Genomic DNA, 27,699 nt, shown 5'->3' with positions numbered 1-27,699 from the left:
GTGATACCGGACATTGAATACAAACGAAAATCAGGAACAAAACACTTTTAATTATGTTAAACTTAACAGCGTTTAGAAACATAAACGCAATTAAATACGTTATTGCCGGTAAACAGTTAACTGTCTATTTCTCAGAGTTCCTATGTGATTAAACAAAACCAAATCTATATTTGTACATACCCACCAGGTACCTGTCACAATCAGCAAAATTGTTATGCAGTGTAATTAGTCTTCTTTACATCAATGTTCCTGGTTTATATATGAATATGATGCAATTTTAAATCAAAAGTAAGCAATTTAAGACTCAAAATTATTCAAATACAGAGAAATAAAATGTTAATTATAAAAATCTATCAATAACGTCTTTACTGGACTGTTTTTTTAATGTTGTGCAATTTGTTTCTCAAATTTAAAAAAGTCATATGACAGAGAAATGTTTACCTATTCATAAATAAATAGATTCTTGCTAACCCCACACAAGGTACCGATGTTCATTTGTCAAATTGTGTACAAAAATACTCAAAGGTTAATTACACTATTAATTAACACCACCAACTCTTACACTACTGTTTCAACAACAAAAAGTGGACTGCCTTAACCACCAAGCCAAGCCATGCCCACTCAGTGTGAAAACTTATTATTATTTTTGTTAAGAATAAATCAACATATTTCCAAGTTTCTAAAATGTGCATTATTTTCCAAGACTTTTTACCTGACACATGCGTTCTTTTTTATTGAAGTTTGACTTTTCACAATTTTTGACTTGATAAACAGAATTGTTGTTCGTTATTTCTTGGTCATTTCTCAAGTTTTCTTTGAATATGTTTCCTTCTTATTGTCATCACTTCCTGGTGACTCCAAACCAAACACTCTTGACTGTAATAATAAAAGTAAACTGTTTTTAGCGACTAAGTCTAACTTACTTAAAATGGTTTTGTTAAAGTGTGAAAATAAAAACAAATCAAACATCTCGCATGTTTATATTTGCAATGTCAACTTAAACTAATTTATGTGACTAACTCCTGAGTTATCAAAAGGTTTTATTTTTATAATAAATAGTCAGCTTAGCTGATCTGGCTGTGAGAAGAGATTCGTAGAAGTGTGAGTAACAACATATACTTGGAAATTCAATTTTTTTATAAATTTCCTTCATAAAGTTAAAAGATTATTTTTTCAAATGTTTTGTTAATATCCTCTACAAACTTAGAAATTCCGTTTATTGTTCATTTCCCTATAAATTTCTGTATGGAAAACATTAAGAGGGCCCAGCATGGCCAGGTGGTTAAGGCACACAACTGTAATCCAAGGGTTCGAATGCCTGTCACACCAAATATTCTTGCTCTTTCAGTCGTGGGGTCATTATGATGTTATGGCCAATCCCACTATTCGTTGGTAAAAGAGTAGCCCAAGAGTTGGCAGTGGGTGGTGATGACTAGCTGCCTTCCCTCTGGTCTTACACTTCTAAATTAGGGATGGCTATGTCAGATATTAACTTTGCCTGAAATTCATAAAAAACAAACAAACATTAAGAGTTACTTAGTCCAACCTCAAAAGTGATAAATTGAAGCAATTATTCTTATTTGTTGTTTTTAAATGTCAAATCGCCCTCAAAATGAATTGCAGGTATACATGCACACACACGCATATATATATATGAATATATGTCTGTCTGCAGAACTTGTGACATAATACCTGTTTTTCAGACCCGTCATTTGTAGTCACGTTCTCTAGCTTCGTACCATTTTTAGCCTTCTTCTCTTTACACAGATCAATTAGTTTGGGAAACTCTTTAAGATCAAACTTTGGTTGTAACTGTTCTTTTTCCAGGCATTTCTTCTCCACTAAACCTTCAACATCAGACTCACTCTGCCGAGACTTGTCTTTCTAGATAATATAGTTGGAATAATTTAGCACAGTTCAATACAAAAACAGAAACAGCAAAACCCACAAATGATCAATTGTTTAAGTGTATGAAGCATGTTCACCTATCCAAAATCATATTTCAAAAACTTAAATACTTTCTTTCAATTGAACAGTTACCTTCAAATGCCTTTCATCTGTCCTTCTGTTATTCTGTCTTTTTATTCTTTTCTTTGGGTCACGTTCCTTCCGAGGAGGATTTCTTGTTACGTCTAATCTTGCATGTTTTACTACCTTTTCCTAAAAATACACACATTGTCAAATTTTATTTTTTATAACACGTAGCAAACCTTCCAAAACCTTACCTGTGTATCACAACTATTTTACTTTCTTTAAATAAATACTGCTACTTCTTGGATTTCCTTTATTAACACCAAAATGTCTACTGTGAATTAATTTATCAATAAGGAAGAAATTAGGAAAACATTTTTGTAAATCAAAGATTTCTTTTCTGTTTGATCTTTGTGCAAAAATACATTAAATTAAATATATGACAATCCAACAATACAATAGACCAACAATTAGATTAATCTAACAACACAATAAACAAATAATAGATTAACCTACCCACACAACAGACTAATCATAGCTTAATCTTACAACACAACAAACTAATAACAGATTAAACTAAAAACACAATAGACTACAACAGACTAATCTAACAAGAGATTAAACAAAATATATGAAATGATTCCAACAGTTCAACGGCTTTATGAATTTTTTTCTTAGATTCAAACTTAAAGTTTGATAAATGAATGTTAACTTAAATCAGTACGTTGATACAAGTTAAACTGAGAACTGTTAGTTATGATGAAATATTACTGAAGTTCTACATTTAGTTACAGTTGTCTTCTGTGAAGATGTCAGTAAACGTTCATTCCAAATCAGTAACTATTTAAGTTCAGTTTTGAAGACTGTCTTTATAATCTAGTGTAAGCAATAAAACTTTTATTCTTTCATCAAGCATAATGTAATTCATTCTTTCAAAAGTAAATGCAAGTGGATTTAAGATAAAGTTAAAACAAGTTCATAACGTTCAACTTTTATCACATGAAAAAAACACATTTTGTATTGTAATGTACAATATGGTTACACAGCACACTTGTAGATCATAGTGCTACATACCAAAACTATGTGCTTACATCGTAGTGCTACTTGTGCTTGAAGATCATAGTGTTACTTACCACAACTGTATGTTCATATCATACTGATATATAGCAACTTATAGGTGTACACCATAGCGATACACAGCACACTTGTAGGTATACACATCATAGCGATACATAGCACACTTGTAGGTATATACATCACAGTGTTATGTAGTTTATACATACATGAAAACTACTAAGTATATAACAAATTATTTTCACCTTTTCAGTTCTTTCGAAATTCTCCACACCATCAGGCTTAGTCTTGTTTCTTCCTGTTACATAACAGTTGGAGTCAGGGTACAACTTATCTGTTATTAGAGAAAAGGATATGTAATGAAAGATTTCTTAACACATTACATTCATGTTTTTCTTCTTCTGATAATAGGAAAACTTGTTAAACAGTGTTCAAGAAAATTATGTGATTTAGTTTTCTATCCTTTTTCTTTACATTGTAAAACTCCAAAACTCTTATCAAAAGGGTGTTTCAGAAACATAAAAATACTTCAGCTTACACTCTGAATGTTGTTTTCTACTGTTGATCATAAATCCATATTGTATGTATATGTATCTATGTAGAACACTTGTAGGTATATGTCAGTGATACATAGACAGAACCAGTTTTATTAATATTCACTAACATACTTTTTTTTTTCTAACTGCAGTAGTCACCAGTTTTGGCATAGGTCCTCATCCATCATGATGGCATCAAGGTCAAGGTCAAATTATATCTAATAAATTATAAGCTATTTTACTTATCTATGTTCTTGAAACATGATAACCATAAGTACAATATTCCACAAACAAGGCTTAGGGTCATCAGAATATTTTGCTACCATCTACTGTACTCTCTAAGCCTAACAAGGCTTATCTTGTGTCTTGTCATAGAATAAATTTTACAAAAAAGTTTAATTTGCAATTTGTTTCCAAGTCTTTTAATTTTTCCACTAAAATGTATTGTTTTTCTAATCACTTTCCCACAGAATCACAAGTCACTTTCCAAACCACTTTATTGGAACTACAGTAACGTAAATAGTTTATAATCAACTATATCCAATGGTACTCATACTTTGTTTATAGCTATTCCGAAAGCTAAATTTCTTTAAGAGTTTTTCACGCCAGTTGCTGCAAGTTCATAACAAAGTGGGAACAAGGAAATAACACTGAAAAAATAGTAAAATTGAAATGCATAAGAAAGAAAGCCTTAGAATTATATTTTTAAGGGAAGATTGTTTCATGACAAATGCAAACCTAAGCCTTAGGATGGATAGAAACATTCTATTAAAATCAATTGGTGCATCGTTTCTAGACAAGACTCCTTACAGCTGCATATAAACATATATTTAAACATTTTTACATTTTTTGTTTACAACTTATACTAAACAAACATTATAAAATGACAAAATATCAAATCTAAAGTGTTTTTGATATATAATTATAATTGCACTTTCACTTAAATTGTGACATCTAATATGCAGGTGTGTACTCTGTATAGATACAGCAAATAATACTGAAGTCATATAATTAACATTTTGTAAAATACCAAACTACACAAACGACAAGCACATATCAAATACGCTAGTGCTAGAAATGAGTTAATTGGATACAAGCTTTTTGCATAAACAGCATTAACAACCATGTGTCAAAAATGTAATGAAGATAAACAAACAGAAAATAGGGTCTTAAAAGTCATACAATTATTAAATGAAATTACAAAGAACACTCTTAGCTCCTTCATAAGGTATACCTTGATCTGATTAAAGGTACTGTTTAAGGACACTATCAGTCACAAGTTCACTTCATGATAGAAAGAACTAGAATTGTACGCTCTTTCTTACACAGACATACATATAATTAACACACACCTGATTCAGCAGTTTTCTCAGACTGTGAAACATACTTAGGGTTAACACATACCTGATTCAGCAGTTTTCTTAGACTGTGAAACATACTTGGTGCTAACACACACCTGATTCAGCAGTTTTCTCAGACTGTGAAACATACTTAGGGCTAACACACACCTGATTCAGCAGTTTTCTCAGACTGTGAAACATACTTAGGGCTAACACACACCTGATTCAGTAGTTTTCTCAGACTGAAACATACTTAGGGTTAACACATACCTGGTTCAGTAGTTTTCTCAGACTGTGAAACAACTGCTTCAGGCGAAGTATCTTTGTTGATTGGTGGAACAAACTGTAAACTGAAAATAAATCCAGATTTTCTAAACTTGTGACTAAACAGCTTGAAAACAAATCTTTCTGTGACGTTTTATTAATTTTTAAAATTAGTGTTTGTCAGTTATGTAAGGATATATGTGCATGAACTCAACTATTTTTGTTTCAGTCTTGGATGTTCATGTAAAGCTCACACCACAGCTATCTTTCGTAGCTGTCCCAAATTTGGAACTGATTGGACTAGAGAGAAGGCAAACAGTAAACAGAACCCATTGACAAATCTTGGAATATTACAAACAAGTAGCTGAGTTTGGTTGAAACTCTTACAATATAGCCGCAGTTCCAAATCATGAAGCACAATTTTGTGGCAACATGACATGAGCTACAGTGTGGCATGCTCACCGCTAAACCATGCCTGGTTCTCACAAGAACAGGACTAATAACACACCTAAATCATTACAAACACATTCATTTATAAATACCTATGATATTTTATCATTAGTTTTTGTATACTGTATCAAAATCAAATTGGTTAGAACACTGAAATCTTACTTCAGATATCATCATTAAATCACAACCATAAAATTAGGGGTTTGATTCCATTCATTGGACATAATATATAACTTGATGTGGATTTGCTATAAACAATGTATGCAGCTATGCTAAAAATACTATATTAACAACAATAATATTACAGTAAAAAATACACGACATCTAACTACAACTGTTCTTTATGTACTAGAGCATTCTGTTGAAAATCCCCTTTAGTTCTGAGTAGTAGAAATGTCACACCAATCTCGACCAATTTTACCCTTTGACTGAGATTACAAAGTACAAATGTCACACCAATCTCTACTAATGTTATCATTTAACATACACCGCCTTTTTGTATAGTAAAATAAATGCATTAACGAGTGTAATAAACAAGTTGAGACATTTCAAATTGAATTTTATGGAAAGCAAAACAATCCAACAACAGTAAGGAAAAAATGGAAGAGAAACTATTGCAAGCTTACCTGAGAAGTTGTTGCACTAGAAAGTAATGCAAAACCATGTGTTGCTGTTGAAAATGAAGTCTTTGGAAGGTTCTATCCTGTTTCAATTGGCTCTGCAGGGAGCTGTTATGAATAAGAGACACACAACTGTGAAATAAATTTGGAACCAATCACTTTATTGTATAGCTGTTGAGACTACAATTATTAACAGTTTAAATGCCAAAAGCTGGTGAAATACTGCAAAATCAATAGGGTTAAAAACTGTTATCAAAATAAATTGATTGTAGATTTTTCTCTCCATATTCAACTTAGGTTCTATTTTATTTACACATCTCTGATTCTGACCCACAACAGAGAATTTAAGAAGAGTATGGAAATAAAAACCTATGAAGGTAATCCATTCTAACTATAGAATCTTTTCTCTCATCATCCATCCCAATTACGAGTTCTGATACCAGACAAAAACCTCAATGTACAGCATCTTGTGGGAGACAAAGGAAAGGTTTTCCTTTTGTTCCACATTTCTAATTTCAAACTGCAACAGACCAATCAATTGTATTTGAAAAAAACAAAAAAACATTTCAGTTAACTTGTTTTATAAAATTATTAACACTAATTCTGAGTGTTTATTGAAAATATGTTTTAAAAATAGTGTTAATGCAAAAAGATCTGTTTATTAACGAGTTTTGGTTTCGGGAGAAAATTATTGTTACTATCCATTATGCCCCAACAAAGAACACACGCAAAAGGTGCTAAATACGTAAATCCCAATCAGAAAATACTCCACTGTACCATGAGATAAATGATTATGGTCACTCTGCCACTTCAATATGATTAGTGATTTGTAATTTTAAGTTTGGATAAAAAACATACTTGTACAGAATCTGGTACTCTTGTAGCTGCTTGTGCAAGAGTTGGTCCTGGATGTGTTTCAACTGTTGCTCTCGAATTTCTGGTGGAGAGGTGGGCTGGGGTATACCTGGTGGTGGCTTTATAACTCGTGGGGGGTTAACCTGAGCAGGAGAGATGAGGAGCTACATCTTAAAAGTCACAAAACTCAACTCCAGGTTTGTAAAAACATTTGAATAACGAATCAATCTTTGTCGAGACCAGTCACAAAGTGACAGTTTCTTTCTCAGAAAACTCTCATTCCAACAACAAACAGTGTATTCAACCTTCTTTTTAATCATACATTTAAAAGTTTTAGAGTCTAAATTTTTCGAGCAGGATTAAAAAATGACATGAGGGGTAAAACAGAAAACTTCTTCACTTGAAAAATCGTGGGAACTTTTTAACATAAGTCTTATCATTTCAGGTTGTTATTTCTGACCAATAGATTAAAACAACAGGGGAGAGATAATAAAAACAGAAGGTTTATGACATTCAGCCATTCTAAAAGGCCTATAATTATGTCCTTAAATAAAGCTTCCATACGTAAAGGATGGATATTTACTGAATAGTCAGTTTATTCAGACTTGTGTAAGGCTATTAACAACCAGTGACCAGACCTGTGTAAGGCTATTAACAACCAGTGACATCTGTTTCAGGTAATAAATAACCTTTTAACCTAAGACTGGAATTAAACAATTTCTAGTTATAAACATATTGAAACTGGTGCATTATTCTCAATATCTTAAGACAAATATAACACAATAGACTGTCCTGGAGTACAAGGATATCAACTGGTTCTCTCTGGCCTTTACATCTCCCAAATACATTACTGACCTTCAGTTCAAGCATAAAAAAAGAAATAAAACATAGTTTGAGCACCCCAGGCACTTCATCCAATGAAAATTCTCACCTCAGAAGAACAGTTCTTGTCAGAATATACCACTTTGTCTTCTACTGATGTGCAGAGAGACGTCCCAGTGGCTTTACAGTTTTCAGATTCTGGTCTCACAACACACATATTTCTAAATCTTTGGTCTTCCTGTTTTGGAAGTATATCAAATACATTTTTTAAAACATCTTAAAACACATCATAATAAATAAACTCAACAGAACCAGTTATATCACCATTTCTGTTATTCCCACATCCAAAACAATAAACTAAACAGAACCAGTTATATCACCATTCCTGCTATTCCCACATCCAAAACAATAAACTCAACAGAACCAGTTATATCACCATTCCTGCTATTCCCACATCCAAAACAATAAACTCAACAGAACCAGTTATATCACCATTCCTGCTATTCCCACATCCAAAACAATAAACTCAACGGAACCAGTTATATCACCATTCCTGCTATTCCCACATCCAAAACAATAAACTCAACGGAACCAGTTATATCACCATTCCTGATATTCCCACATCCAAAACAATAAACTCAACAGAACCAGTTATATCACCATTCCTGCTATTCCCACATCCAAAACAATAAACTCAACAGAACCAGTTATATCACCATTCCTGCTATTCCCACATCCAAAACAATAAACTCAACAGAACCAGTTGAGTTCTACAATAATTCACACATTGTCTTCACTAATACTGTTTTGTACAATAAAAAGATACAGCTATTCATTTATTGCTTTGCAGTTAATATAAATTACACGCTGGATGTTTTAATTTTTTCAGAGAATAAAAACTCCTCTGTGAACTCAACACAGGGATGGTGATATAACTGGTTCTGTTCAGTTTATTTATTATGATGTGAACTCAACCGTACCACTGAATGTGTAGTATCACAACATTATACTTTACACACTGAATCTACCACTGAATGTATAGTCTCACAACAATATACTTTATATACTGAATCTACAACTGAATGTGTGGTATCAAAACATTATACTTTACACACTGAATCTACCACTGAATGTGTAGTATCACAACATTATACTTTACACACTGAATGTGTAGTATCACAACAATATACTTTACACACTGAATCTACCACTGAATGTATAGTCTCACAACAATATACTTTACACACTGAATCTACAACTGAATGTGAGGTATCAAAACATTATACTTTACACACTGAATCTACCACTGAATGTGTAGTATCACAACGTTATACTTTACACACTGAATCTACCACTGAATGTGTAGTATCACAACGTTATACTTTACACACTGAATCTACCACTGAATGTATAGTCTCACAACATTATACTTTACACACTGAATCTACAACTGAATGTGTGGTATCAAAACATTATACTTTACACACTGAATCTACCACTGAATGTGTAGTATCACAACATTATACTTTACACACTGAATCTACCACTGAATGTGTAGTATCACAACATTATACTTTACACACTGAATCTACCACTGAATGTGTAGTATCACAACATTATACTTTACACACTGAATCTACCACTGAATGTGTAGTCTCACAACATTATACTTTACACATTGAATCTACCACTGAATGTGTAGTATCACAACATTATACTTTACACACTGAATCTACCACTGAATGTGTAGTCTCACAACATTATACTTTACACATTGAATCTACCACTGAATGTGTAGTATCACAACATTATACTTTACACACTGAATCTACCACTGAATGTGTAGTCACACAGCATTATACTTTACACACTGAATCTACCACTGAATGTGTAGTATCACAGCATTATACTTTACACACTGAATCTACCACTGAATGTGTAGTATCACAGCATTATACTTTACACACTGAATCTACCACTGAATGTGTAGTATCACAGCATTATACTTTACACACTGAATCTACCACTGAATGTGTAGTATCACAGCATTATACTTTACACACTGAATCTACCACTGAAGGTGTAGTCTCACAACATTATACTTTACACACTGAATCTACCACTGAATGTGTAGTCTCACAACATTATACTTGACACACTGAATGTGTAGTCTCACAACATTATACTTTACACACTGAATCTACCACTGAATGTGTAGTATCACAACATTATACTTTACACACTGAATCTACCACTGAATGTGTAGTATCACAACATTATACTTTATACACTGAATCTACCACTGAATGTGTAGTCTCACATTATACTTTACACACTGAATCTACCACTGAATGTGTAGTATCACAACATTATACTTTACACATTGAATCTACCACTGAATGTGTAGTATCACAACATTATACTTTACACACTGAATCTACCACTGAATGTGTAGTCTCACAACATTATACTTTACACATTGAATCTACCACTGAATGTGTAGTATCACAACATTATACTTTTCACATTGAATCTACCACTGAATGTGTAGTATCACAACATTATACTTTACACACTGAATCTACCACTGAATGTGTAGTCTCACAACCTTATACTTTACACACTGAATCTACCACTGAATGTGTAGTATCACAACATTATACTTTACACACTGAATCTACCAATGAAGGTGTAGTCTCACAACATTATACTTTACACATTGAATCTACCACTGAATGTGTAGTCTCACAACATGATACTTTACACACTGAATCTACCACTGAATGTGTAGTCTCACAACATTATACTTTACACACTGAATCTACCACTGAATGTGTAGTCTCACAACATTATACTTTACACACTGAATCCACCACTGAATGTGTAGTCTCACAACGTTATACTTTACACACTGAATCTACCACTGAATGTGTAGTATCACAACGTTATACTTTACACACTGAATCTACCACTGAATGTGTAGTCTCACAACATTATACTTTACACACTGAATCTACCACTGAATGTGTAGTATCACAACGTTATACTTTACGCACTGAATCTACCACTGAATGTGTAGTCTCACAACATTATACTTTACACACTGAATCTACCACTGAATGTGTAGTCTCACAACATTATACTTTACGCACTGAATCTACCACTGAATGTGTAGTCTCACAACATTATACTTTACACACTGAATCTACCACTGAATGTGTAGTCTCACAACATTATACTTTACACACTGAATCTACCACTGAATGTGTAGTATCACAACATTATACTTTACACATTGAATCTACCACTGAATGTGTAGTATCACAACATTATACTTTACACACTGAATCTACCACTGAATGTGTAGTCTCACAACATTATACTTTACACATTGAATCTACCACTGAATGTGTAGTCTCACAACATTATACTTTACACACTGAATCTACCACTGAATGTGTAGTATCACAACAATATACTTTACACACTGAATCTACCACTGAATGTGTAGTCTCACAACATTATACTTTACACACTGAATCTACCACTGAATGTGTAGTCTCACAACATTATACTTTACACACTGAATCTACCACTGAATGTGTAGTCTCACAACATTATACTTTACACACTGAATCTACCACTGAATGTGTAGTCTCACAACATTATACTTTACACACTGAATCTACCACTGAATGTGTAGCATCACAACATTATACTTTACACACTGAATCTACCACTGAATGTGTAGTATCACAACATTATACTTTACACATTGAATCTACCACTGAATGTGTAGTCTCACAACATTATACTTTACACACTGAATCTACCACTGAATGTGTAGTATCACAACATTATACTTTACACACTGAATCTACCACTGAATGTGTAGTCTCACAACATTATACTTTACACATTGAATCTACCACTGAATGTGTAGTATCACAACATTATACTTTACACATTGAATCTACCACTGAATGTGTAGTCTCACAACATTATACTTTACACATTGAATCTAAAATAGACATGAAAGATGCAATAAACCTCTTCAATCCAACGAGACATCATATCTTCCGTGGATTTTTCCAAATACGTAAAATCAACACTGTCTTCAGATGTCATATAATTTGAATCATCTTTATCTAAACTGGATCCATCACACGATTCACTCTGACTAGAATGTTTATAACTAGATACTAGAGTTTGAGGTCCCTTGTGGATCGGAAAGCAATACGACCAGGTGGAGACATCAACTCCCGAGTCTGTGCTGGACTCACCATCAGAAAACACTTCTTTATATTCCTCTAGTAGTGGATCCAAATGAGTCCGAAAACCGTGAGAAAAAATAGGTGACAGCTGACGAGTGAACCATGGAGTATTTCGATGGAACCTCTGGATAGACAGTTATGGTAAGTACAAAAGGAAAGTCTTAATAAAGCAGCAAGAATAAATATTTGTATTTTAAAAAATAGTTACGACCAAGAGAAAATGTTTATACTGGCCTCATAAACAATGGAATGTTTTGTACATATGGTGTTAAAATAATCAAATTCATTTGAAAATAGGGGAAAAGTTTACTTTTGGTATATATATTATACCTCTAGTTGGTATATAAGTATATTTTCATTTTCAAACACAAAAAAACAACTGTAAAAGATGTATCCAATGATGCTGTTTACAAAAATCATATGAGCCAAACAAGGTTTTGTCCTAATAGATAAAAATCCTCAAATTTCTGATTTGTTTTTATACCACAGACAACCAGTGAGGATTCACATCTTACATGAAATTGAGTAATCTTCTGTTTATTTCTGTTACAACAATAAGCTTAATAAAAATTAAGTACGGGTCTGATTAGTAGATACAGATTAAGACTTTATAAGGTTTAATAGAAAACTCTACATAAGCTACTTTTATTTTTAAGTCTTGTGATTAAACAGTAAATGACTACAAAACACAATAATTATAAATCTTTATTTCTTTTGAATAAACAAAAGCGTTGACATGTTTTCACATTACTCACAAAATTCTTACTTACAACCCAGAAGTCCGGCTCATCGTCAGAAGAACATTCACCTTCCTGAAAGAAAAAATATGTGGAGCTGATTAGACAACTTGTAATTACAAACATAAATTAAAACTAAACAAAATCAGTCCAGTTATTTAGTATAGCTAATTAAATATACATCTGTACATTTTTACCTATAAAAATTAGAATGCATTGTTTGTGAGACTTTTGGCTGTAAACTCATTAGTATCTCATAAGGTTTGGCTAGTTTAGGTTTAAGTTAGTTGTAAATCCATTTAATAAACCAGCAAAGCAAAATAAATTCTATAACAAACAATAAAATAAAAAAAAATTAATTAAAATGCATCTATTAAACATACTGACCAATTAAGTTAATAAAATAATTTTGCAAAAGAATAGAATATGCCTTAAACTACATAATAGTGAAACCCATCATTATAAAAGTGTCACAGAACTGTGGTTTTTATTTTCATTTAATAAAATTCATACTGTTAATAAATATTTGAGAAATGATATTTTAATATGGTATGTGGTCTCAATATCTTTAACAACAATAACACTAATATCTGTGTTAAAAATGTTAACAACATTCACTCTTTGGGTTTCAAAGATAATAAAAATTTAACTTGTTTCAACTTTAAAACATGTAGTATTTCCATACAGAAACCAGAAACAAAATTATATCATAAATATGCAAAAAAGACGAACAGGTTAGTTGTATGGGAATAATAAAAGGTCTGAACATTATGTTGCATAATTAATCTTAAGTCAATTAAACTAAAAAAATTGTTTAATTCTGTTTATTTCATATAAAATTAAAAAAAAACTGGATTTCCTTAAAACACTGACAAATACAAGGAAGACATTTCAGTACCCCTTGTGTCCAAGAGTCCTCAACTGTTTGTATTCTATCATCAGTTCTCACTGGTAGTTCATCAAATGGCTGATCTGTGAAAAACAGACACACATTAAACTATACAGGACAATTTAATGCCTGCGATGACATGTCAAGTGTCTGCCACGAAATAACCTTGAAGAGAGAAACACAATTTCAGTGCTGATTCACTGAAACTTGCCAGAGACATCTAAGGGTAAGTAACTTGAATTATATTTTATAACAAATTTATTTGAACATTTTTCATTTTTTTTTCTTTCAGTCCAACAAAAGACAAGTGGGCTCTCAGAAGTCAAATATATCAAAGAAAGACCATTTGTTTTAGACTTAGCACAAATCAACACTATGGACTATCTGTTGGACTGAGCCACAAACTCTTGCATTATAAACCTTCAAGCTCATTGCTGAAACATACAAAGGAGAGAATGTAAATAATTATTTTAAATTCTAAGCTTCAAAGTTTGTGTTTTTATAAAAACCTTTATTCATGGATAAAAACAAAGTTTATAATATTATATAAAAAACAACAAATGATTTTCATTGTTTTCATTCACAAGTAATATTTCTAGACCCTATGTAGCTGACAAACATCTTTGTGAAATATTATATTATATTATAAATATGTGTTCTTAATAAAATACAATATCTATTTTATAAATGTATTAAACAGTTAAACCTTTTTTTGAACTTTATTTGCATGGAAAAGATTAGTTACTCATATTACATAAATCAGATGTTAAACTGAATTAAAACATCACATGGTGTACAGATATATCAAGTTGGATACAATTATTATTCCTTCACAAACTAAAACCTTTCTCTCTGAGACAATCAATTAAAGCCTTCCTCTCTGAGACAACCGTAACCTGTAGCTCTCCTCTCTGAGACAACCATGACATGTAGCTCTCCTCTCTGAGACAACCATGACCTGTAGCTCTCCTCTCTGAGACAACAGTAACCTGTAGCTCTCCTCTCTGAGACAACCTTGACCTGTAGCCCTCCTCTCTGAGACAACCATGACCTGTAGCCCTCCTCTCTGAGACAACCATGACCTGTAGCTCTCCTCTCTGAGACAACCATGACCTGTAGCTCTCCTCTCTGAGACAACCATGACCTGTAGCTCTCCTCTCTGAGACAACCATAACCTGTAGCTCTCCTCTCTGAGACAACCATGACCTGTAGCTCTCCTCTCTGCAATGACCATAACATTAACCATTTTTCTTTCTGAGATAACCATTATATGAAGCTCTTCTCTCTGAAACAACTATCATCTGAAGCTCTCCTCTCTGAAATAACCATCAAATAAAGCCCTTTTCCCTCTCTGAGAAAATCAGGGTTAAAATCTTATTTCTGGAAGAGAGTTTTGTCCAGATATACGATACGAGAAGCAGATGTAAGTAGATTACTCAACAAAGATCAATATAACAGTAACACAGAAAAACTGAAAATACAGTCAACCACAAGCTTAACAGAAACCACAGTAGATAACGGTTAATGGAAGTTGTCTTCATAACCAATAAAATTCTACTTACTCCATACAGTCTGAAACTTCCCAAAATGATTGAACTCTGAATATTTTCTTGTTGAAGGTCTGATGTATGTTGGTCTGTGCATTTTACCTGGATAATCAAACAAACAAATTCACATTAATAAAAACACACACACACATACTTACAATAATGAATTTTAATACCAACCAAATTTTCAATTACTGTAACAAATTCATGTTACAAGTTTTCATCACTAATACACACAAATGTTCAAAAGTTAAGTATAATGATGAATTATGACAGAGTTATATTAACGTTAATATTTTTTCACATAACTAGTTCATTCCAAAGGTTAAGAAACTATAACTAAATTACTCTGTACCAGTGAGTTGAGATAAAAACAAAATATCCAGTTATTTACACATAATATGGTGAATCAAGTACTTTCATTAGTTTTAAATACTTTTTTAAACTGTTAACTTAAAGCATTTGGTCACTTAACATCTGATCAGGAAGGTAAGTGGAAGTTCATCTTATAAACACAAAACTTGCAACAGTAAACAATTATACCTCAACAATTACTACAACAACATGTTCAATGTTCACCAAACGCTAGATTTATTTTTTTTAAAAAGAAAACACTCATGCTCTGTGATGTTAGCTGAAAACAGTTTTAAACTGTGTGGGATACTTAAATGAACCATAGGTAAAATGTGAAGCTAGTATATTTGTTCATATTATCAACCTACTAAAAGATGGCAGTTATCTGTGTTTTTTGTTAAAGATAATACCAACATGCCACAATCTGATCTGGATATATCTCATTTTACATCAGCACGCAATACATTGTAATATCACAAGATGTATTTGTTTAATGTAAAAACAAATGGTATGTAAAAATGGTATGTAAAAAATACCAGACTTAACATCTGGTAAACTTATTAATAGGTCAACTTATGTGGTGGCTGGACTTATTAATAGGTCAACTTACGTGGTGGCTGGACTTATTAATAGGTCAACTTACGTGGTGGCTGGACTTATTAATAGGTCAACTTACGTGGTGGCTGAACTTATTAATAGGTCAACTTACATGGTGGCTGAACTTATTAATAGGTCAACTTATGTGGTGGCTGAACTTATTAATAGGTCAACTTACGTGGTGGCTGGACAATTTTCTTGTCCCTGTTAAAAGGAAATAAAGATATTAATAAAAAACATTATTATTGTTATGAATTATACTGTATATCTTTCCAAAGACTTTTCATCACCATTTCTGTTTGTACAAGTACAAAGGTTTAATATTAATCTCTGTTGCTTTAGTAGAAAGGTTTAATATTAATCTCTGTTGTTTTAGTACACAAGTTTAACATTAATCTCTGTTGTTTTGACACACAGGTTTAATATTAATTTCTCAGTGATGTCGAGAAACCCACTTGTTGAGAAATTTATATAAAATAATTTCTCAACCCAAACGGCTGTTTCTGTTGAGGAATTATTTTACATATTAAGAATTAAGTTTTAGTACACAGGTTTAGTATTAAACAACATTTCAACCTTCTATGTAAAATAATTTCTGTTGTTTTAGTAACTGTTGTTTTAGTACAAGGTTTAGTAAGTACAAAGGTTTAGTATTAATTTCTGTTGTTTTAGCATATAAATATTAATTTCTGTTGTTTTAGTACACAGGTTTAATATTAATTTCTGTTGTTTTAGTACACAGGTTTAGTATTAACTCCTGTTGTTTTAGTACACAGATTTAGTATTAATATCTGTTGTTTTAGTACACAGGTTTAATATTAATATCTGTTGTTTTAGTACACAGGTTTAATATTAACTTCTGTTATTTTAGTACACAGGTTTAATATTAACTTCTGTTGTTTTAGTACACAGGTTTAATATTAACTTCTGTTGTTTTTGTACACAGGTTTAATATTAATTTCTGTTGTTTTTGTACAATGGTTTAATATTAATTTCTGTTGTTTAAGTAGAAAGGTTTAATATTAATTTCTGTTGTTTTAGTATAATTGTTTAATATTAATTTTTGTTGTTTCAGGACACATTTTCAATTAATTAAATCTGTTTCAGTAAAGTTCTGTTGTTGAAACGAGAAAGTTAATTTGGTAACTAAAAAGAACCTTAATCGTGACTTTTCTGAATCAAAGTGATAATGCAGTGGGTTTAAATGTATTTTGTCCATTACTGTCAGTCAAGTGGCCACAATGTTTTGTAAACAGCCATCAATATGTTGACTGGCTGGCTATGTCTCTAATACCTTTGTAGGATATACTTCTTGGCACTTTATTTGTTTTAAGCAAACTGCATCTATTTTATTAGAGACTGACAAGAAAGAATCCTTGAAGTGAAAATAACTTTAAAAGCATAATAACAAGTAATACTGAGCTTAAAAAAATCGTTATTTTGAAACACCATTAGAAGTCAGCTCAAAAATAGAATAATTAAAGATGCACTCATGTACTCATTATTATGTGAATATGATGACAAGGAACCCACTTTGTGCCTAATAATGTTTGGAGACAGCTTGAATGGTCAACAAAGAAAACTATTAACTGTTCCTTTGTTATCCATTCAAACCCTCTTTATATTTCTGCTAAGATTATTTGATTAAAACTGGAATATTTTGTCTTCTACTTCTGGCACATTCTTTATCCAAATGGTAAAACTTATGAAGATAAATACACTAACTTACTCTTCCATCAATGTGTGTTCTAATATCTCAGACATCAACTGCTTGTCCTCCGACATGACTGGAAAACCTGATAATCAAATTGCACATCTTTAGAAACGTGAACAATATTTTTATCATATTGAACATTATAAAGCACAACACTTTTATGACATTTTACAAATTATATCAAGAAAATCAGCAAAGATGCAAACTTGGCAAGAAGAGGAGATGACAAGAACTGAAACCCTTGTCTAACATGTTTCTTCTACTAAAATAATTAACTTAAATATTTTATTGTCTATCAGAATTTGTAGTGCTTACTAAATGGATTTACATATTTTGATAAAAAACGTTTGTAAAAAAAACTTTTAAATACTGGATAAAAGAACTTCACTTTAATCAATGTGTTTTGTCTTTGCAGCTTCTTCAGGTGTAGTACAGAGTTTTACAAACTAGCTCTGAAGAAACTGCAGACCAACATGCTTGTTAAGAATAAAAGTTCTCTTATAATTATCTAGTACAAAAGAGTTGTTTTTGACTAAATTTATTAATGATGAAAATTGAAAATGACTAATGCTGATGGTATAAAAATAGTCAAGTCATATATTCAGGTTTATACATAAGGAGGTTTATTTATTGTTAAACATTTATGTACATTGTTGTTCAGTACTGTATCAAACTGACTGTTTTGATCTCTTTCTTTTGAAGCCCATACTTTCATCAAATTAATCAATCTCTCATACAGGTCGTTCAAAAAATTGTGGTCATTTCTATTAAAATTGTAGTTTTAAAAAAGATATTGTGACATAAGAAACTATAAAGATTTTCATTGTATGATTTCATCTTTACAAAATATGTTCATGAACTGTCCCAACAATAAACATAAAATTTTAAACAAAGGAGTTCATTAATGGTTTTTCTGTGAAATAGAAATTACCATCTTCTGAAGAATCATCTTTCAGATTTTCTTTTCTCCATATTTTAGGGCCGATAAGGTTCTGTTGTAAAACTGTCAACTTTCTTTGTTGTAGTGCACTACTGAAAGTTTCTACGGGCAGTTCCTGAAAAGGTGACTAATTCTATGACTTTGAAAGAACAAAAATGCTAGCTGTAACACTAATCTAATATACAGATATGAAGTTTCAATTCCCATCACAGGTCTCACTATATAAATCTACTGAAGTTGATTATTGTATGATTAGCTGACAGTTTACTTCAAGAAGTCATTTCATCATATGATCAACTGACAGTTAACTTCAATAATTCATCATATGATTAACTGACAGTTAACTTCGATAATTCATCATATGATTAACTGACAGTTAACTTCGATAATTCATCATATGATTAACTGACAGTTAACTTCGATAATTCATCATATGATTAACTGACAGTTAACTTCGATAATTCATCATATGATTAACTGACAGTTAACTTCGATAATTCATCATATGATTAACTGGCAGTTAACTTCACTCCCACACTTATTCATGTATTTTTTATGTAATAAAATAAAGAGGAAAACCTACTGTTTGCTTTCCACTTAACTGTGTAAATTATTATGTAGAATATATAGTGTGAAAATGAAATTCATATGTTCAATCAAGATTTTACTTAGTTTCAGTTTCAACCTGTTACAAACTGTATGCCAAAACACGAATGAGATAAAAACAGTTTCATCACATTGTTTAACCAAGCACAAAACAGTATTTTTCAAAAACTAGGTAATATAAACAACGTATAATCTCAGGATACCACTTTACAAACACAGCTGACAGAACTGGATGCTATTTGTAATAGAGTACTTCCTATAGACAATTAATATAAAGAAACATTTATAACTGTCTTCGGAACTGAAATAAGACTGATAAACCAACATTTGTCACAACTATAACAATGCAACACTACAAGAATAATAAGCAAGCAGTTCTGAAGATACTTTAACAATTAAAACTAAAGTATTGATGACAATTCACACCAGAGTCTTTAGGAGAAATAAATTCTAAAGGAGACATCAGTAGCTGAGCTAATGGGTTTAGTCATAACACAGAGTTGATATTTAAGTACCATGAAATTTATTGTGAAATTCTGTCTTACTGTATCCTGAGCACAAAGCAATCTGGCCACTCATACATAAAAATTCACTGTATCCTGAAATTACACTTACACATACATAAAAATTCACTGTATCCTGAAATTACACTTACACATACATAAAAATTCACTGTATCCTGAAATTACTCACTGTATCCTGAAATTACACTTACACATACATAAAAATTCACTGTATCCTGCACATAAAAAATTTTTCTGAAATTACACTTACACATACATAACAATTCACTGTATCCTGAAATTACACTTACACATACATAAAAATTCACTGTATCCTGAAATTACTCTGGCATTTTTTCTGAAAGAAACCTAATTGTCCTACCTGTTTTACATTTGTCCAAGACTCTTTCTTAAATCGTAAGACATTTGTTATGTCTGAATTCTCATGGCCCTGGATGTCTGAATTAGTGGAAGACCCAATGCTTGGGTCAGTGCAAAGATTTCTAAGCCTAAAATAAAAATGTTAATCAATGGTAATAAGTTGATGTTGCCATAACTGCTACCAATAAATCTTCTACATGTTTGAATAAAAACTTTCTATGTAAGAAAAGAACAGTATGCCAAAAACAAATCTGTAAATAAAAGGTAACACTAGCAGGTTATTAATGTTCTTCTGGAAAATTAACATGTTGTGAGCAAAATAGAACTGTATGAAAATCAACATGTTGTGAGCAAAATCAAACTGTACAAAAATTAACATGTTGTGAGCAAAATAGAACTGTATGAAAATTAACATGTTGTGAGCAAAATCAAACTGTACGAAAATTAACATGTTGTGAGCAAAATCAAACTGTATGAAAATTAACATGTTGTGAGCATAATAGAACTGTACGAAAATTAACATGTTGTGAGCAAAATAGAACTGTACGAAAATTAACATGTTGTGAGCAAAATAGAACTGTACGAAAATTAACATGTTGTGAGCAAAATAGAACTGTACAAAAATTAACATGTTGTGAGCAAAATAGAACTGTACGAAATGAAAATTAACATGTTGTGAGCATAATAGAACTGTACGAAAATTAACATGTTGTGAGCAAAATAGAACTGTACGAAAATTAACATGTTGTGAGCAAAATAGAACTGTACGAAAATTAACATGGTGTGAGCAAAATAGAACTGTACGAAAATTAACATGTTGTGAGCAAAATAGAACTGTACAAAAATTAACATGTTGTGAGCAAAATAGAACTGTACGAAAATTAACATGTTGTGAGCAAAATCAAACTGTATGAAAATTAACATGTTGTGAGCAAAATAGAACTGTATGAAAATTAACATGTTGTGAGCAAAATAGAACTGTATGAAAATTAACATGTTGTGAGCAAAATAGAACTGTATGAAAATTAACATGTTGTGAGCAAAATCAAACTGTATGAAAATTAACATGTTGTGAGCAAAATAGAACTGTACGAAAATTAACATGTTGTGAGCAAAATAGAACTGTACGAAAATTAACATGTTGTGAGCAAAATAGAACTGTACATGTTGTGAAAAATAGAACTGTATGAAAATTAACATGTTGTGAGCAAAATAGAACTGTACGAAAATTAACATGTTGTGAGCAAAATCAAACTGTACGAAAATTAACATGTTGTGAGCAAAATCAAACTGTATGAAAATTAACATGTTGTGAGCAAAATCAAACTGTATGAAAATTAACATGTTGTGAGCAAAATCAAACTGTATGAAAATTAACATGTTGTGAGCAAAATAGAACTGTACGAAAATTAACATGTTGTGAGCAAAATAGAACTGTACGAAAATCAACATGTTGTGAGCAAAATAGAACTGTACGAAAATTAACATGTTGTGAGCAAAATAGAACTGTACGAAAATTAACATGTTGTGAGCAAAATAGAACTGTACAGTGAGGATCATTATTTGTTACAAAAATGTTTGATTAAAAATGACTGATACAAATCTTTAACTAAAATGTGACAATGTGATCAAATTATGAAAGCAAATCTCAGTATGTTGTCATACTGTATTCTAATGCTAAAATGATATGATGAACAAACCACTTACAAACTTATATTTCCTAACTTTTTTTTTATAATAATGATAAAAATTACCATCTATAACTGATTTTTATAAGTATACTATTATCTTCACAGCAAGTGGACAAACCAGTTTTCAAATAGCACTTGCAGGTTTTGAAAGTCTCAAGAGTTATTCAGAGTTTTGCCAGTAAACTAAACTAAATAGCTATCATGAAAAAACCACAAAACAAATTATTTTAAATATATCTATAATTACGTTGTTATGATAATGTGTCTGGTGAATGTTCTTGGTTCTCAAAATCAGGGGCTGCTAAATTAGAAATAAACATTTGCTTACACCAGAAAATAGTAATCGGGGAACTTGTTAAGTAACTCTATATTAAAGTAAGTCACGTTCACTCTGTTTAATAAGCAACCTCATTATGTACATTTGACCAACGTTCAAAAGATCAAACAATCTTAAGAATGATGCAATGTCACAGCCAGACTGCTTTTCATTCTCCTGTAACTCAGATATTTTGAATTACTGAACAACACAGAATAATTAGAAAGAACAACATCAGTAACATTTTAATAATAAACCTTATTTATTTATATCCTGATTTGTAAAGTTTAATAATGAAGTGAAAGCCTCAACGTACCTTAATACTTTAATACCAACAAAACTCAATTTACAATTAAAAATTGAGTCTTAATACATTAACAGTTTTGTTTAATATCTATCCTTTTTTGTCATTTAAAATATCATTTATAGATTTTTAAGATGTCACTAAAAGACTGTATACAACTCACCAGTCAGGTCCAAAAGATATTGCTGATTCAGTGCCAGAATCTACAAATAGCAATTCACTGAAACAGAAGAACATTTATCTATCAGATAACCTGACACAGAACATTTATCTATCACATAACCTGACAAACTGAAACAGAACATTTATCTATCACATAACCTGACACAAACTGAAACAGAACAACATTTATCTATTACATAACCTGACAAACTGAAACAGAAGAACATTTATCTATCACATAACCTGACACAAACTGAAACAGAAGAACATTTATCTATCACATAACCTGACACAAACTGAAACAGAACATTTATCTATCACATAACCTGACACAAACTGAAACAGAACATTTATCTATCACATAACCTGACACAAACTGAAACAGAAGAACATTTATCTATCACATAACCTGACACAAACTGAAACAGAAGAACATTTATCTATCACATAACCTGACACAAACTGAAACAGAAGAACATTTATCTATCACATAACCTGACACAAACTGAAACAGAAGAACATTTATCTATTATATAACCTGACAAACTGAAGCAGTAGAACATTTATCTTTCACATAACCTGACACAAACTGAAACAGAAGAACATTTATCTATCACATAACCTGACACAAACTGAAACAGAAGAACATTTATCTATCACATAACCTGACACAAACTGAAACAGAAGAACATTTATCTATCACATAACCTGACACAAACTGAAACAGAAGAACATTTATCTATCACATAACCTGACACAAACTGAAACAGAAGAACATTTATCTATCACATAACCTGACACAAACTGAAACAGAAGAACATTTATCTATCACATAACCTGACACAAACTGAAACAGAAGAACATTTATCTATCACAACCTGACACAAACTGAAACAGAAGAACATTTATCTATCACATAGCCTGACACAAACTGAAACAGAAGAACATTTATCTATCACAGCCTGACACAAACTGAAACAGAAGAACATTTATCTATCACATAACCTGACACAAACTGAAACAGAACATTTATCTATCACATAACCTGACACAAACTGAAACAGAAGAACATTTATCTATCACATAACCTGACACAAACTGAAACAGAACATTTATCTATCACATAACCTGACACAAACTGAAACAGAAGAACATTTATCTATCACATAACCTGACACAAACTGAAACAGAAGAACATTTATCTATCACATAACCTGACACAAACTGAAACAGAAGAACATTTATCTATCACATAACCTGACACAAACTGAAACAGAAGAACATTTATCTATCACATAACCTGACACAAACTGAAACAGAAGAACATTTATCTATCACATAACCTGACAAACTGAAACAGAACATTTATCTATCACATAACCTGACACAAACTGAAACAGAAGAACATTTATCTATCACATAACCTGACACAAACTGAAACAGAACATTTATCTATCACATAACCTGACACAAACTGAAACAGAAGAACATTTATCTATCACATAACCTGACACAAACTGAAACAGAACATTTATCTATCACATAACCTGACACAAACTGAAACAGAAGAACATTTATCTATCACATAACCTGACACAAACTGAAACAGAACATTTATCTATCACATAACCTGACACAAACTGAAACAGAAGAACATTTATCTATCACATAACCTGACACAAACTGAAACAGAAGAACATTTATCTATCACATAACCTGACACAAACTGAAACAGAACATTTATCTATCACATAACCTGACACAAACTGAAACAGAAGAACATTTATCTATCACATAACCTGACACAAACTGAAACAGAAGAACATTTATCTATCACATAACCTGACACAAACTGAAACAGAAGAACATTTATCTATCACATGACCTGACACAAACTGAAACAGAACATTTATCTATCACATAACCTGACACAAACTGAAACAGAAGAACATTTATCTATCACATAACCTGACACAAACTGAAACAGAAGAACATTTATCTATCACATAACCTGACACAAACTGAAACAGAAGAACATTTATCTATCACATAACCTGACACAAACTGAAACAGAAGAACATTTATCTATCACATAACCTGACACAAACTGAAACAGAAGAACATTTATCTATCACATAACCTGACACAAACTGAAACAGAAGAACATTTATCTATCACATAACCTGACACAAACTGAAACAGAAGAACATTTATCTATCACATAACCTGACACAAACTGAAACAGAAGAACATTTATCATATCACACTGAAACAGAAGAACATTTATCTATCACATAACCTGACACAAACTGAAACAGAAGAACATTTATCTATCACATAACCTGACACAAACTGAAACAGAAGAACATTTATCTATCACATAACCTGACACAAACTGAAACAGAAGAACATTTATCTATCACATAACCTGACACAAACTGAAACAGAACATTTATCTATCACATAACCTGACACAAACTGAAACAGAAGAACATTTATCTCTCGCATAACCTGACACACACTGAAACAGAAGAACATTTATCTATCACATAACCTGACACAAACTGAAACAGGAAAACATTTATCTATCACATGACCTGACACAAACTGAAACAGAACATTTATCTATCACATAACCTGACACAAACTGAAACAGAAGAACATTTATCTATCACATAACCTGACACAAACTGAAACAGAACATTTATCTATCACATAACCTGACACAAACTGAAACAGAAGAACATTTATCTATCACATAACCTGACACAAACTGAAACAGAAGAACATTTATCTATCACATAACCTGACACAAACTGAAACAGAAGAACATTTATCTATCACATAACCTGACACAAACTGAAACAGAAGAACATTTATCTATCACATAACCTGACACAAACTGAAACAGAAGAACATTTATCTATCACATAACCTGACACAAACTGAAACAGAACATTTATCTATCACATAGCCTGACACAAACTGAAACAGAACATTTATCTATCACATAGCCTGACACAAACTGAAACAGAAGAACATTTATCTATTACATAACCTGACACAAACTGAAACAGAAGAACATTTATCTCTCGCATAACCTGACACAAACTGAAACAGAAGAACATTTATCTCTCGCATAACCTGAAACACACTGAAACAGAACATTTATCTATTGCATAACCTGACACACACTGAAACAGAAGAACATTTATCTATCACATAACCTGACACAAACTGAAACAATAGAACATTTATCACATAGACTGACACAAACTGAAACAGAAGAACATTTATCTATCACATGACCTGACACAAACTGAAACAGAACATTTATCTATCACATAACACAGTAAAACAATTCATTTGAATTCTAGCTTCAAAACTTTGAAATAAAAATTGCAAATAGAGGGAACTATTAATGTTTATATTATTTTGTTCCAAACGAACACAAATATTACTTATTACCACATTACATGCTTCAATGGTTTACCGAGTTAAACTTGCATCGACTTTATTCAGCTACAAGTTTTCACTCAGGAGTACACTGTTTAAACAATTAATTTATATCAATACTATAATATGAGTTATTTGATTTAACAAAAGCAAAACATTATTTAAACCACAATTAACTGTTATTAGAAAAATAAAAACATACTGTTACAGATTTTGGCCTCATTTATCTGAGCCATCATTGGATAGATGGCCCAAAAATGAGACCAAAACCTGTAACAAAATATATTTGTTTTTGTAATAATAAGTAAGAGATATTTAACGTATTGGTTTTGATCATTAAGCACCACAATATATATCTGGATAAACCAGTTAGCTTTAATTCCTTTCTGGTCTTCATGTCCAAAAACAATACGAGAAATTTAATGTATATATTTCAGTGATTTCTCTTGGTTTTTTGTTCATTGATATGCTTGCATCTCTTGGCATTTTTCACGAGTTAATTGTTTCAATGAAACTTTATCACACAGGTAACAAAAACAAGTGATCTCAAACAAATAAAAGAAATAATTCTTAAAATTCCATATTAATACATTAGGTTGAATCTTTTATCTTCATCATGTGTGAAATGATAATACAGAACTACAAATAAAGTTTTGACAATAACTTATTTATTCAAGCAGATTTAATTGATTCAAATAAAAACAATTTCATAACTTTAAAGTTCCATGACAAACATAAGAAATGACACTTAAAAACTTACCAAGGATTTGTTATGTACTTCGGATGATGTAGTTCTGTCAATAACAATTCTTCCTGCATTGGCATTTTCAAAGGCAAGTCTCTCTAAACAAATTTTCTTAGAAAACTAACACTTAAATGCTGGTTTAAGAAACTTCAATAGTTAACTGAAGTCACCTTGGTAAAAGCTGCCAGTTTGAGTTGAGTCTGGCCTTGTAAGAAAGTCATAATAAAAAAACGTCCAACCTTCAATAGTGGATAGCCTTTTGAAAGCGGTCCACTACAGGTGATGCAAGCTTGATGGTAAGTGACGGAAGCCAATAAAGTTTTCACACTCAGTGCTGGTGTTATAAACTACATCTATTGAAAATTGGGTCTCACACACTATAGTAATGCCTCCAGGGGTAAAGTGACAAGGAGGTATGTAGGTCAGAGTCTAAATTATTAGTTTGGTCTAGGCTGATGCAAACTTCCCTCTTGTTCTGATTTTGTTTAAAAAGATCATGTAGCCTGACAACTGGTTTTTAATTTATGTGTGCCACACAAAAGTAACATTTC

At 31.6% G+C, this 27,699-nt stretch overlaps 1 protein-coding gene across 4 annotated transcripts in view; it reads right to left on the bottom strand.

Moving 5' to 3' along the window:
• The window catches only part of LOC143254091 (uncharacterized), a 35,554-nt gene extending 8,098 nt beyond the window's left edge, over positions 1-27,456 (bottom strand). Inside the window, exons 1-17 of one of the 4 annotated variants that reach the window (XM_076508850.1) lie at positions 27,164-27,456; positions 22,949-23,005; positions 20,476-20,602; positions 18,976-19,099; positions 18,060-18,126; positions 16,509-16,534; positions 15,395-15,481; positions 13,842-13,915; positions 12,962-13,018; positions 11,983-12,330; positions 8,042-8,170; positions 7,114-7,253; positions 6,262-6,363; positions 5,192-5,271; positions 3,291-3,379; positions 2,041-2,160; positions 1,693-1,884 (exon numbers count right to left, since the gene is read on the bottom strand). In XM_076508850.1, coding sequence (XP_076364965.1) covers positions 1,693-1,884; positions 2,041-2,160; positions 3,291-3,379; positions 5,192-5,271; positions 6,262-6,363; positions 7,114-7,253; positions 8,042-8,170; positions 11,983-12,330; positions 12,962-13,018; positions 13,842-13,915; positions 15,395-15,481; positions 16,509-16,534; positions 18,060-18,126; positions 18,976-19,099; positions 20,476-20,602; positions 22,949-23,005; positions 27,164-27,228 — 1,884 coding nt within the window. In that variant the 5' untranslated portion in view covers positions 27,229-27,456. The remainder of the gene's footprint in view (positions 1-1,692; positions 1,885-2,040; positions 2,161-3,290; positions 3,380-5,191; positions 5,272-6,261; positions 6,364-7,113; positions 7,254-8,041; positions 8,171-11,982; positions 12,331-12,961; positions 13,019-13,841; positions 13,916-15,394; positions 15,482-16,508; positions 16,535-18,059; positions 18,127-18,975; positions 19,100-20,475; positions 20,603-22,948; positions 23,006-27,163) is intronic. The other 3 variants (XM_076508847.1, XM_076508849.1, XM_076508848.1) reach the window with 3 other exon arrangements.
• Positions 27,457-27,699: the final 243 nt, after the last annotated feature.

The sequence above is a fragment of the Tachypleus tridentatus genome, chromosome 6 (genome assembly GCF_004210375.1).
Source record: "Tachypleus tridentatus isolate NWPU-2018 chromosome 6, ASM421037v1, whole genome shotgun sequence".
In the NCBI taxonomy this organism is placed as follows: domain Eukaryota; kingdom Metazoa; phylum Arthropoda; class Merostomata; order Xiphosura; family Limulidae; genus Tachypleus; species Tachypleus tridentatus.
The sequence above is the reverse complement of the archived record's forward strand: the minus strand, read 5'-3'. Positions and strand labels throughout refer to the sequence as shown.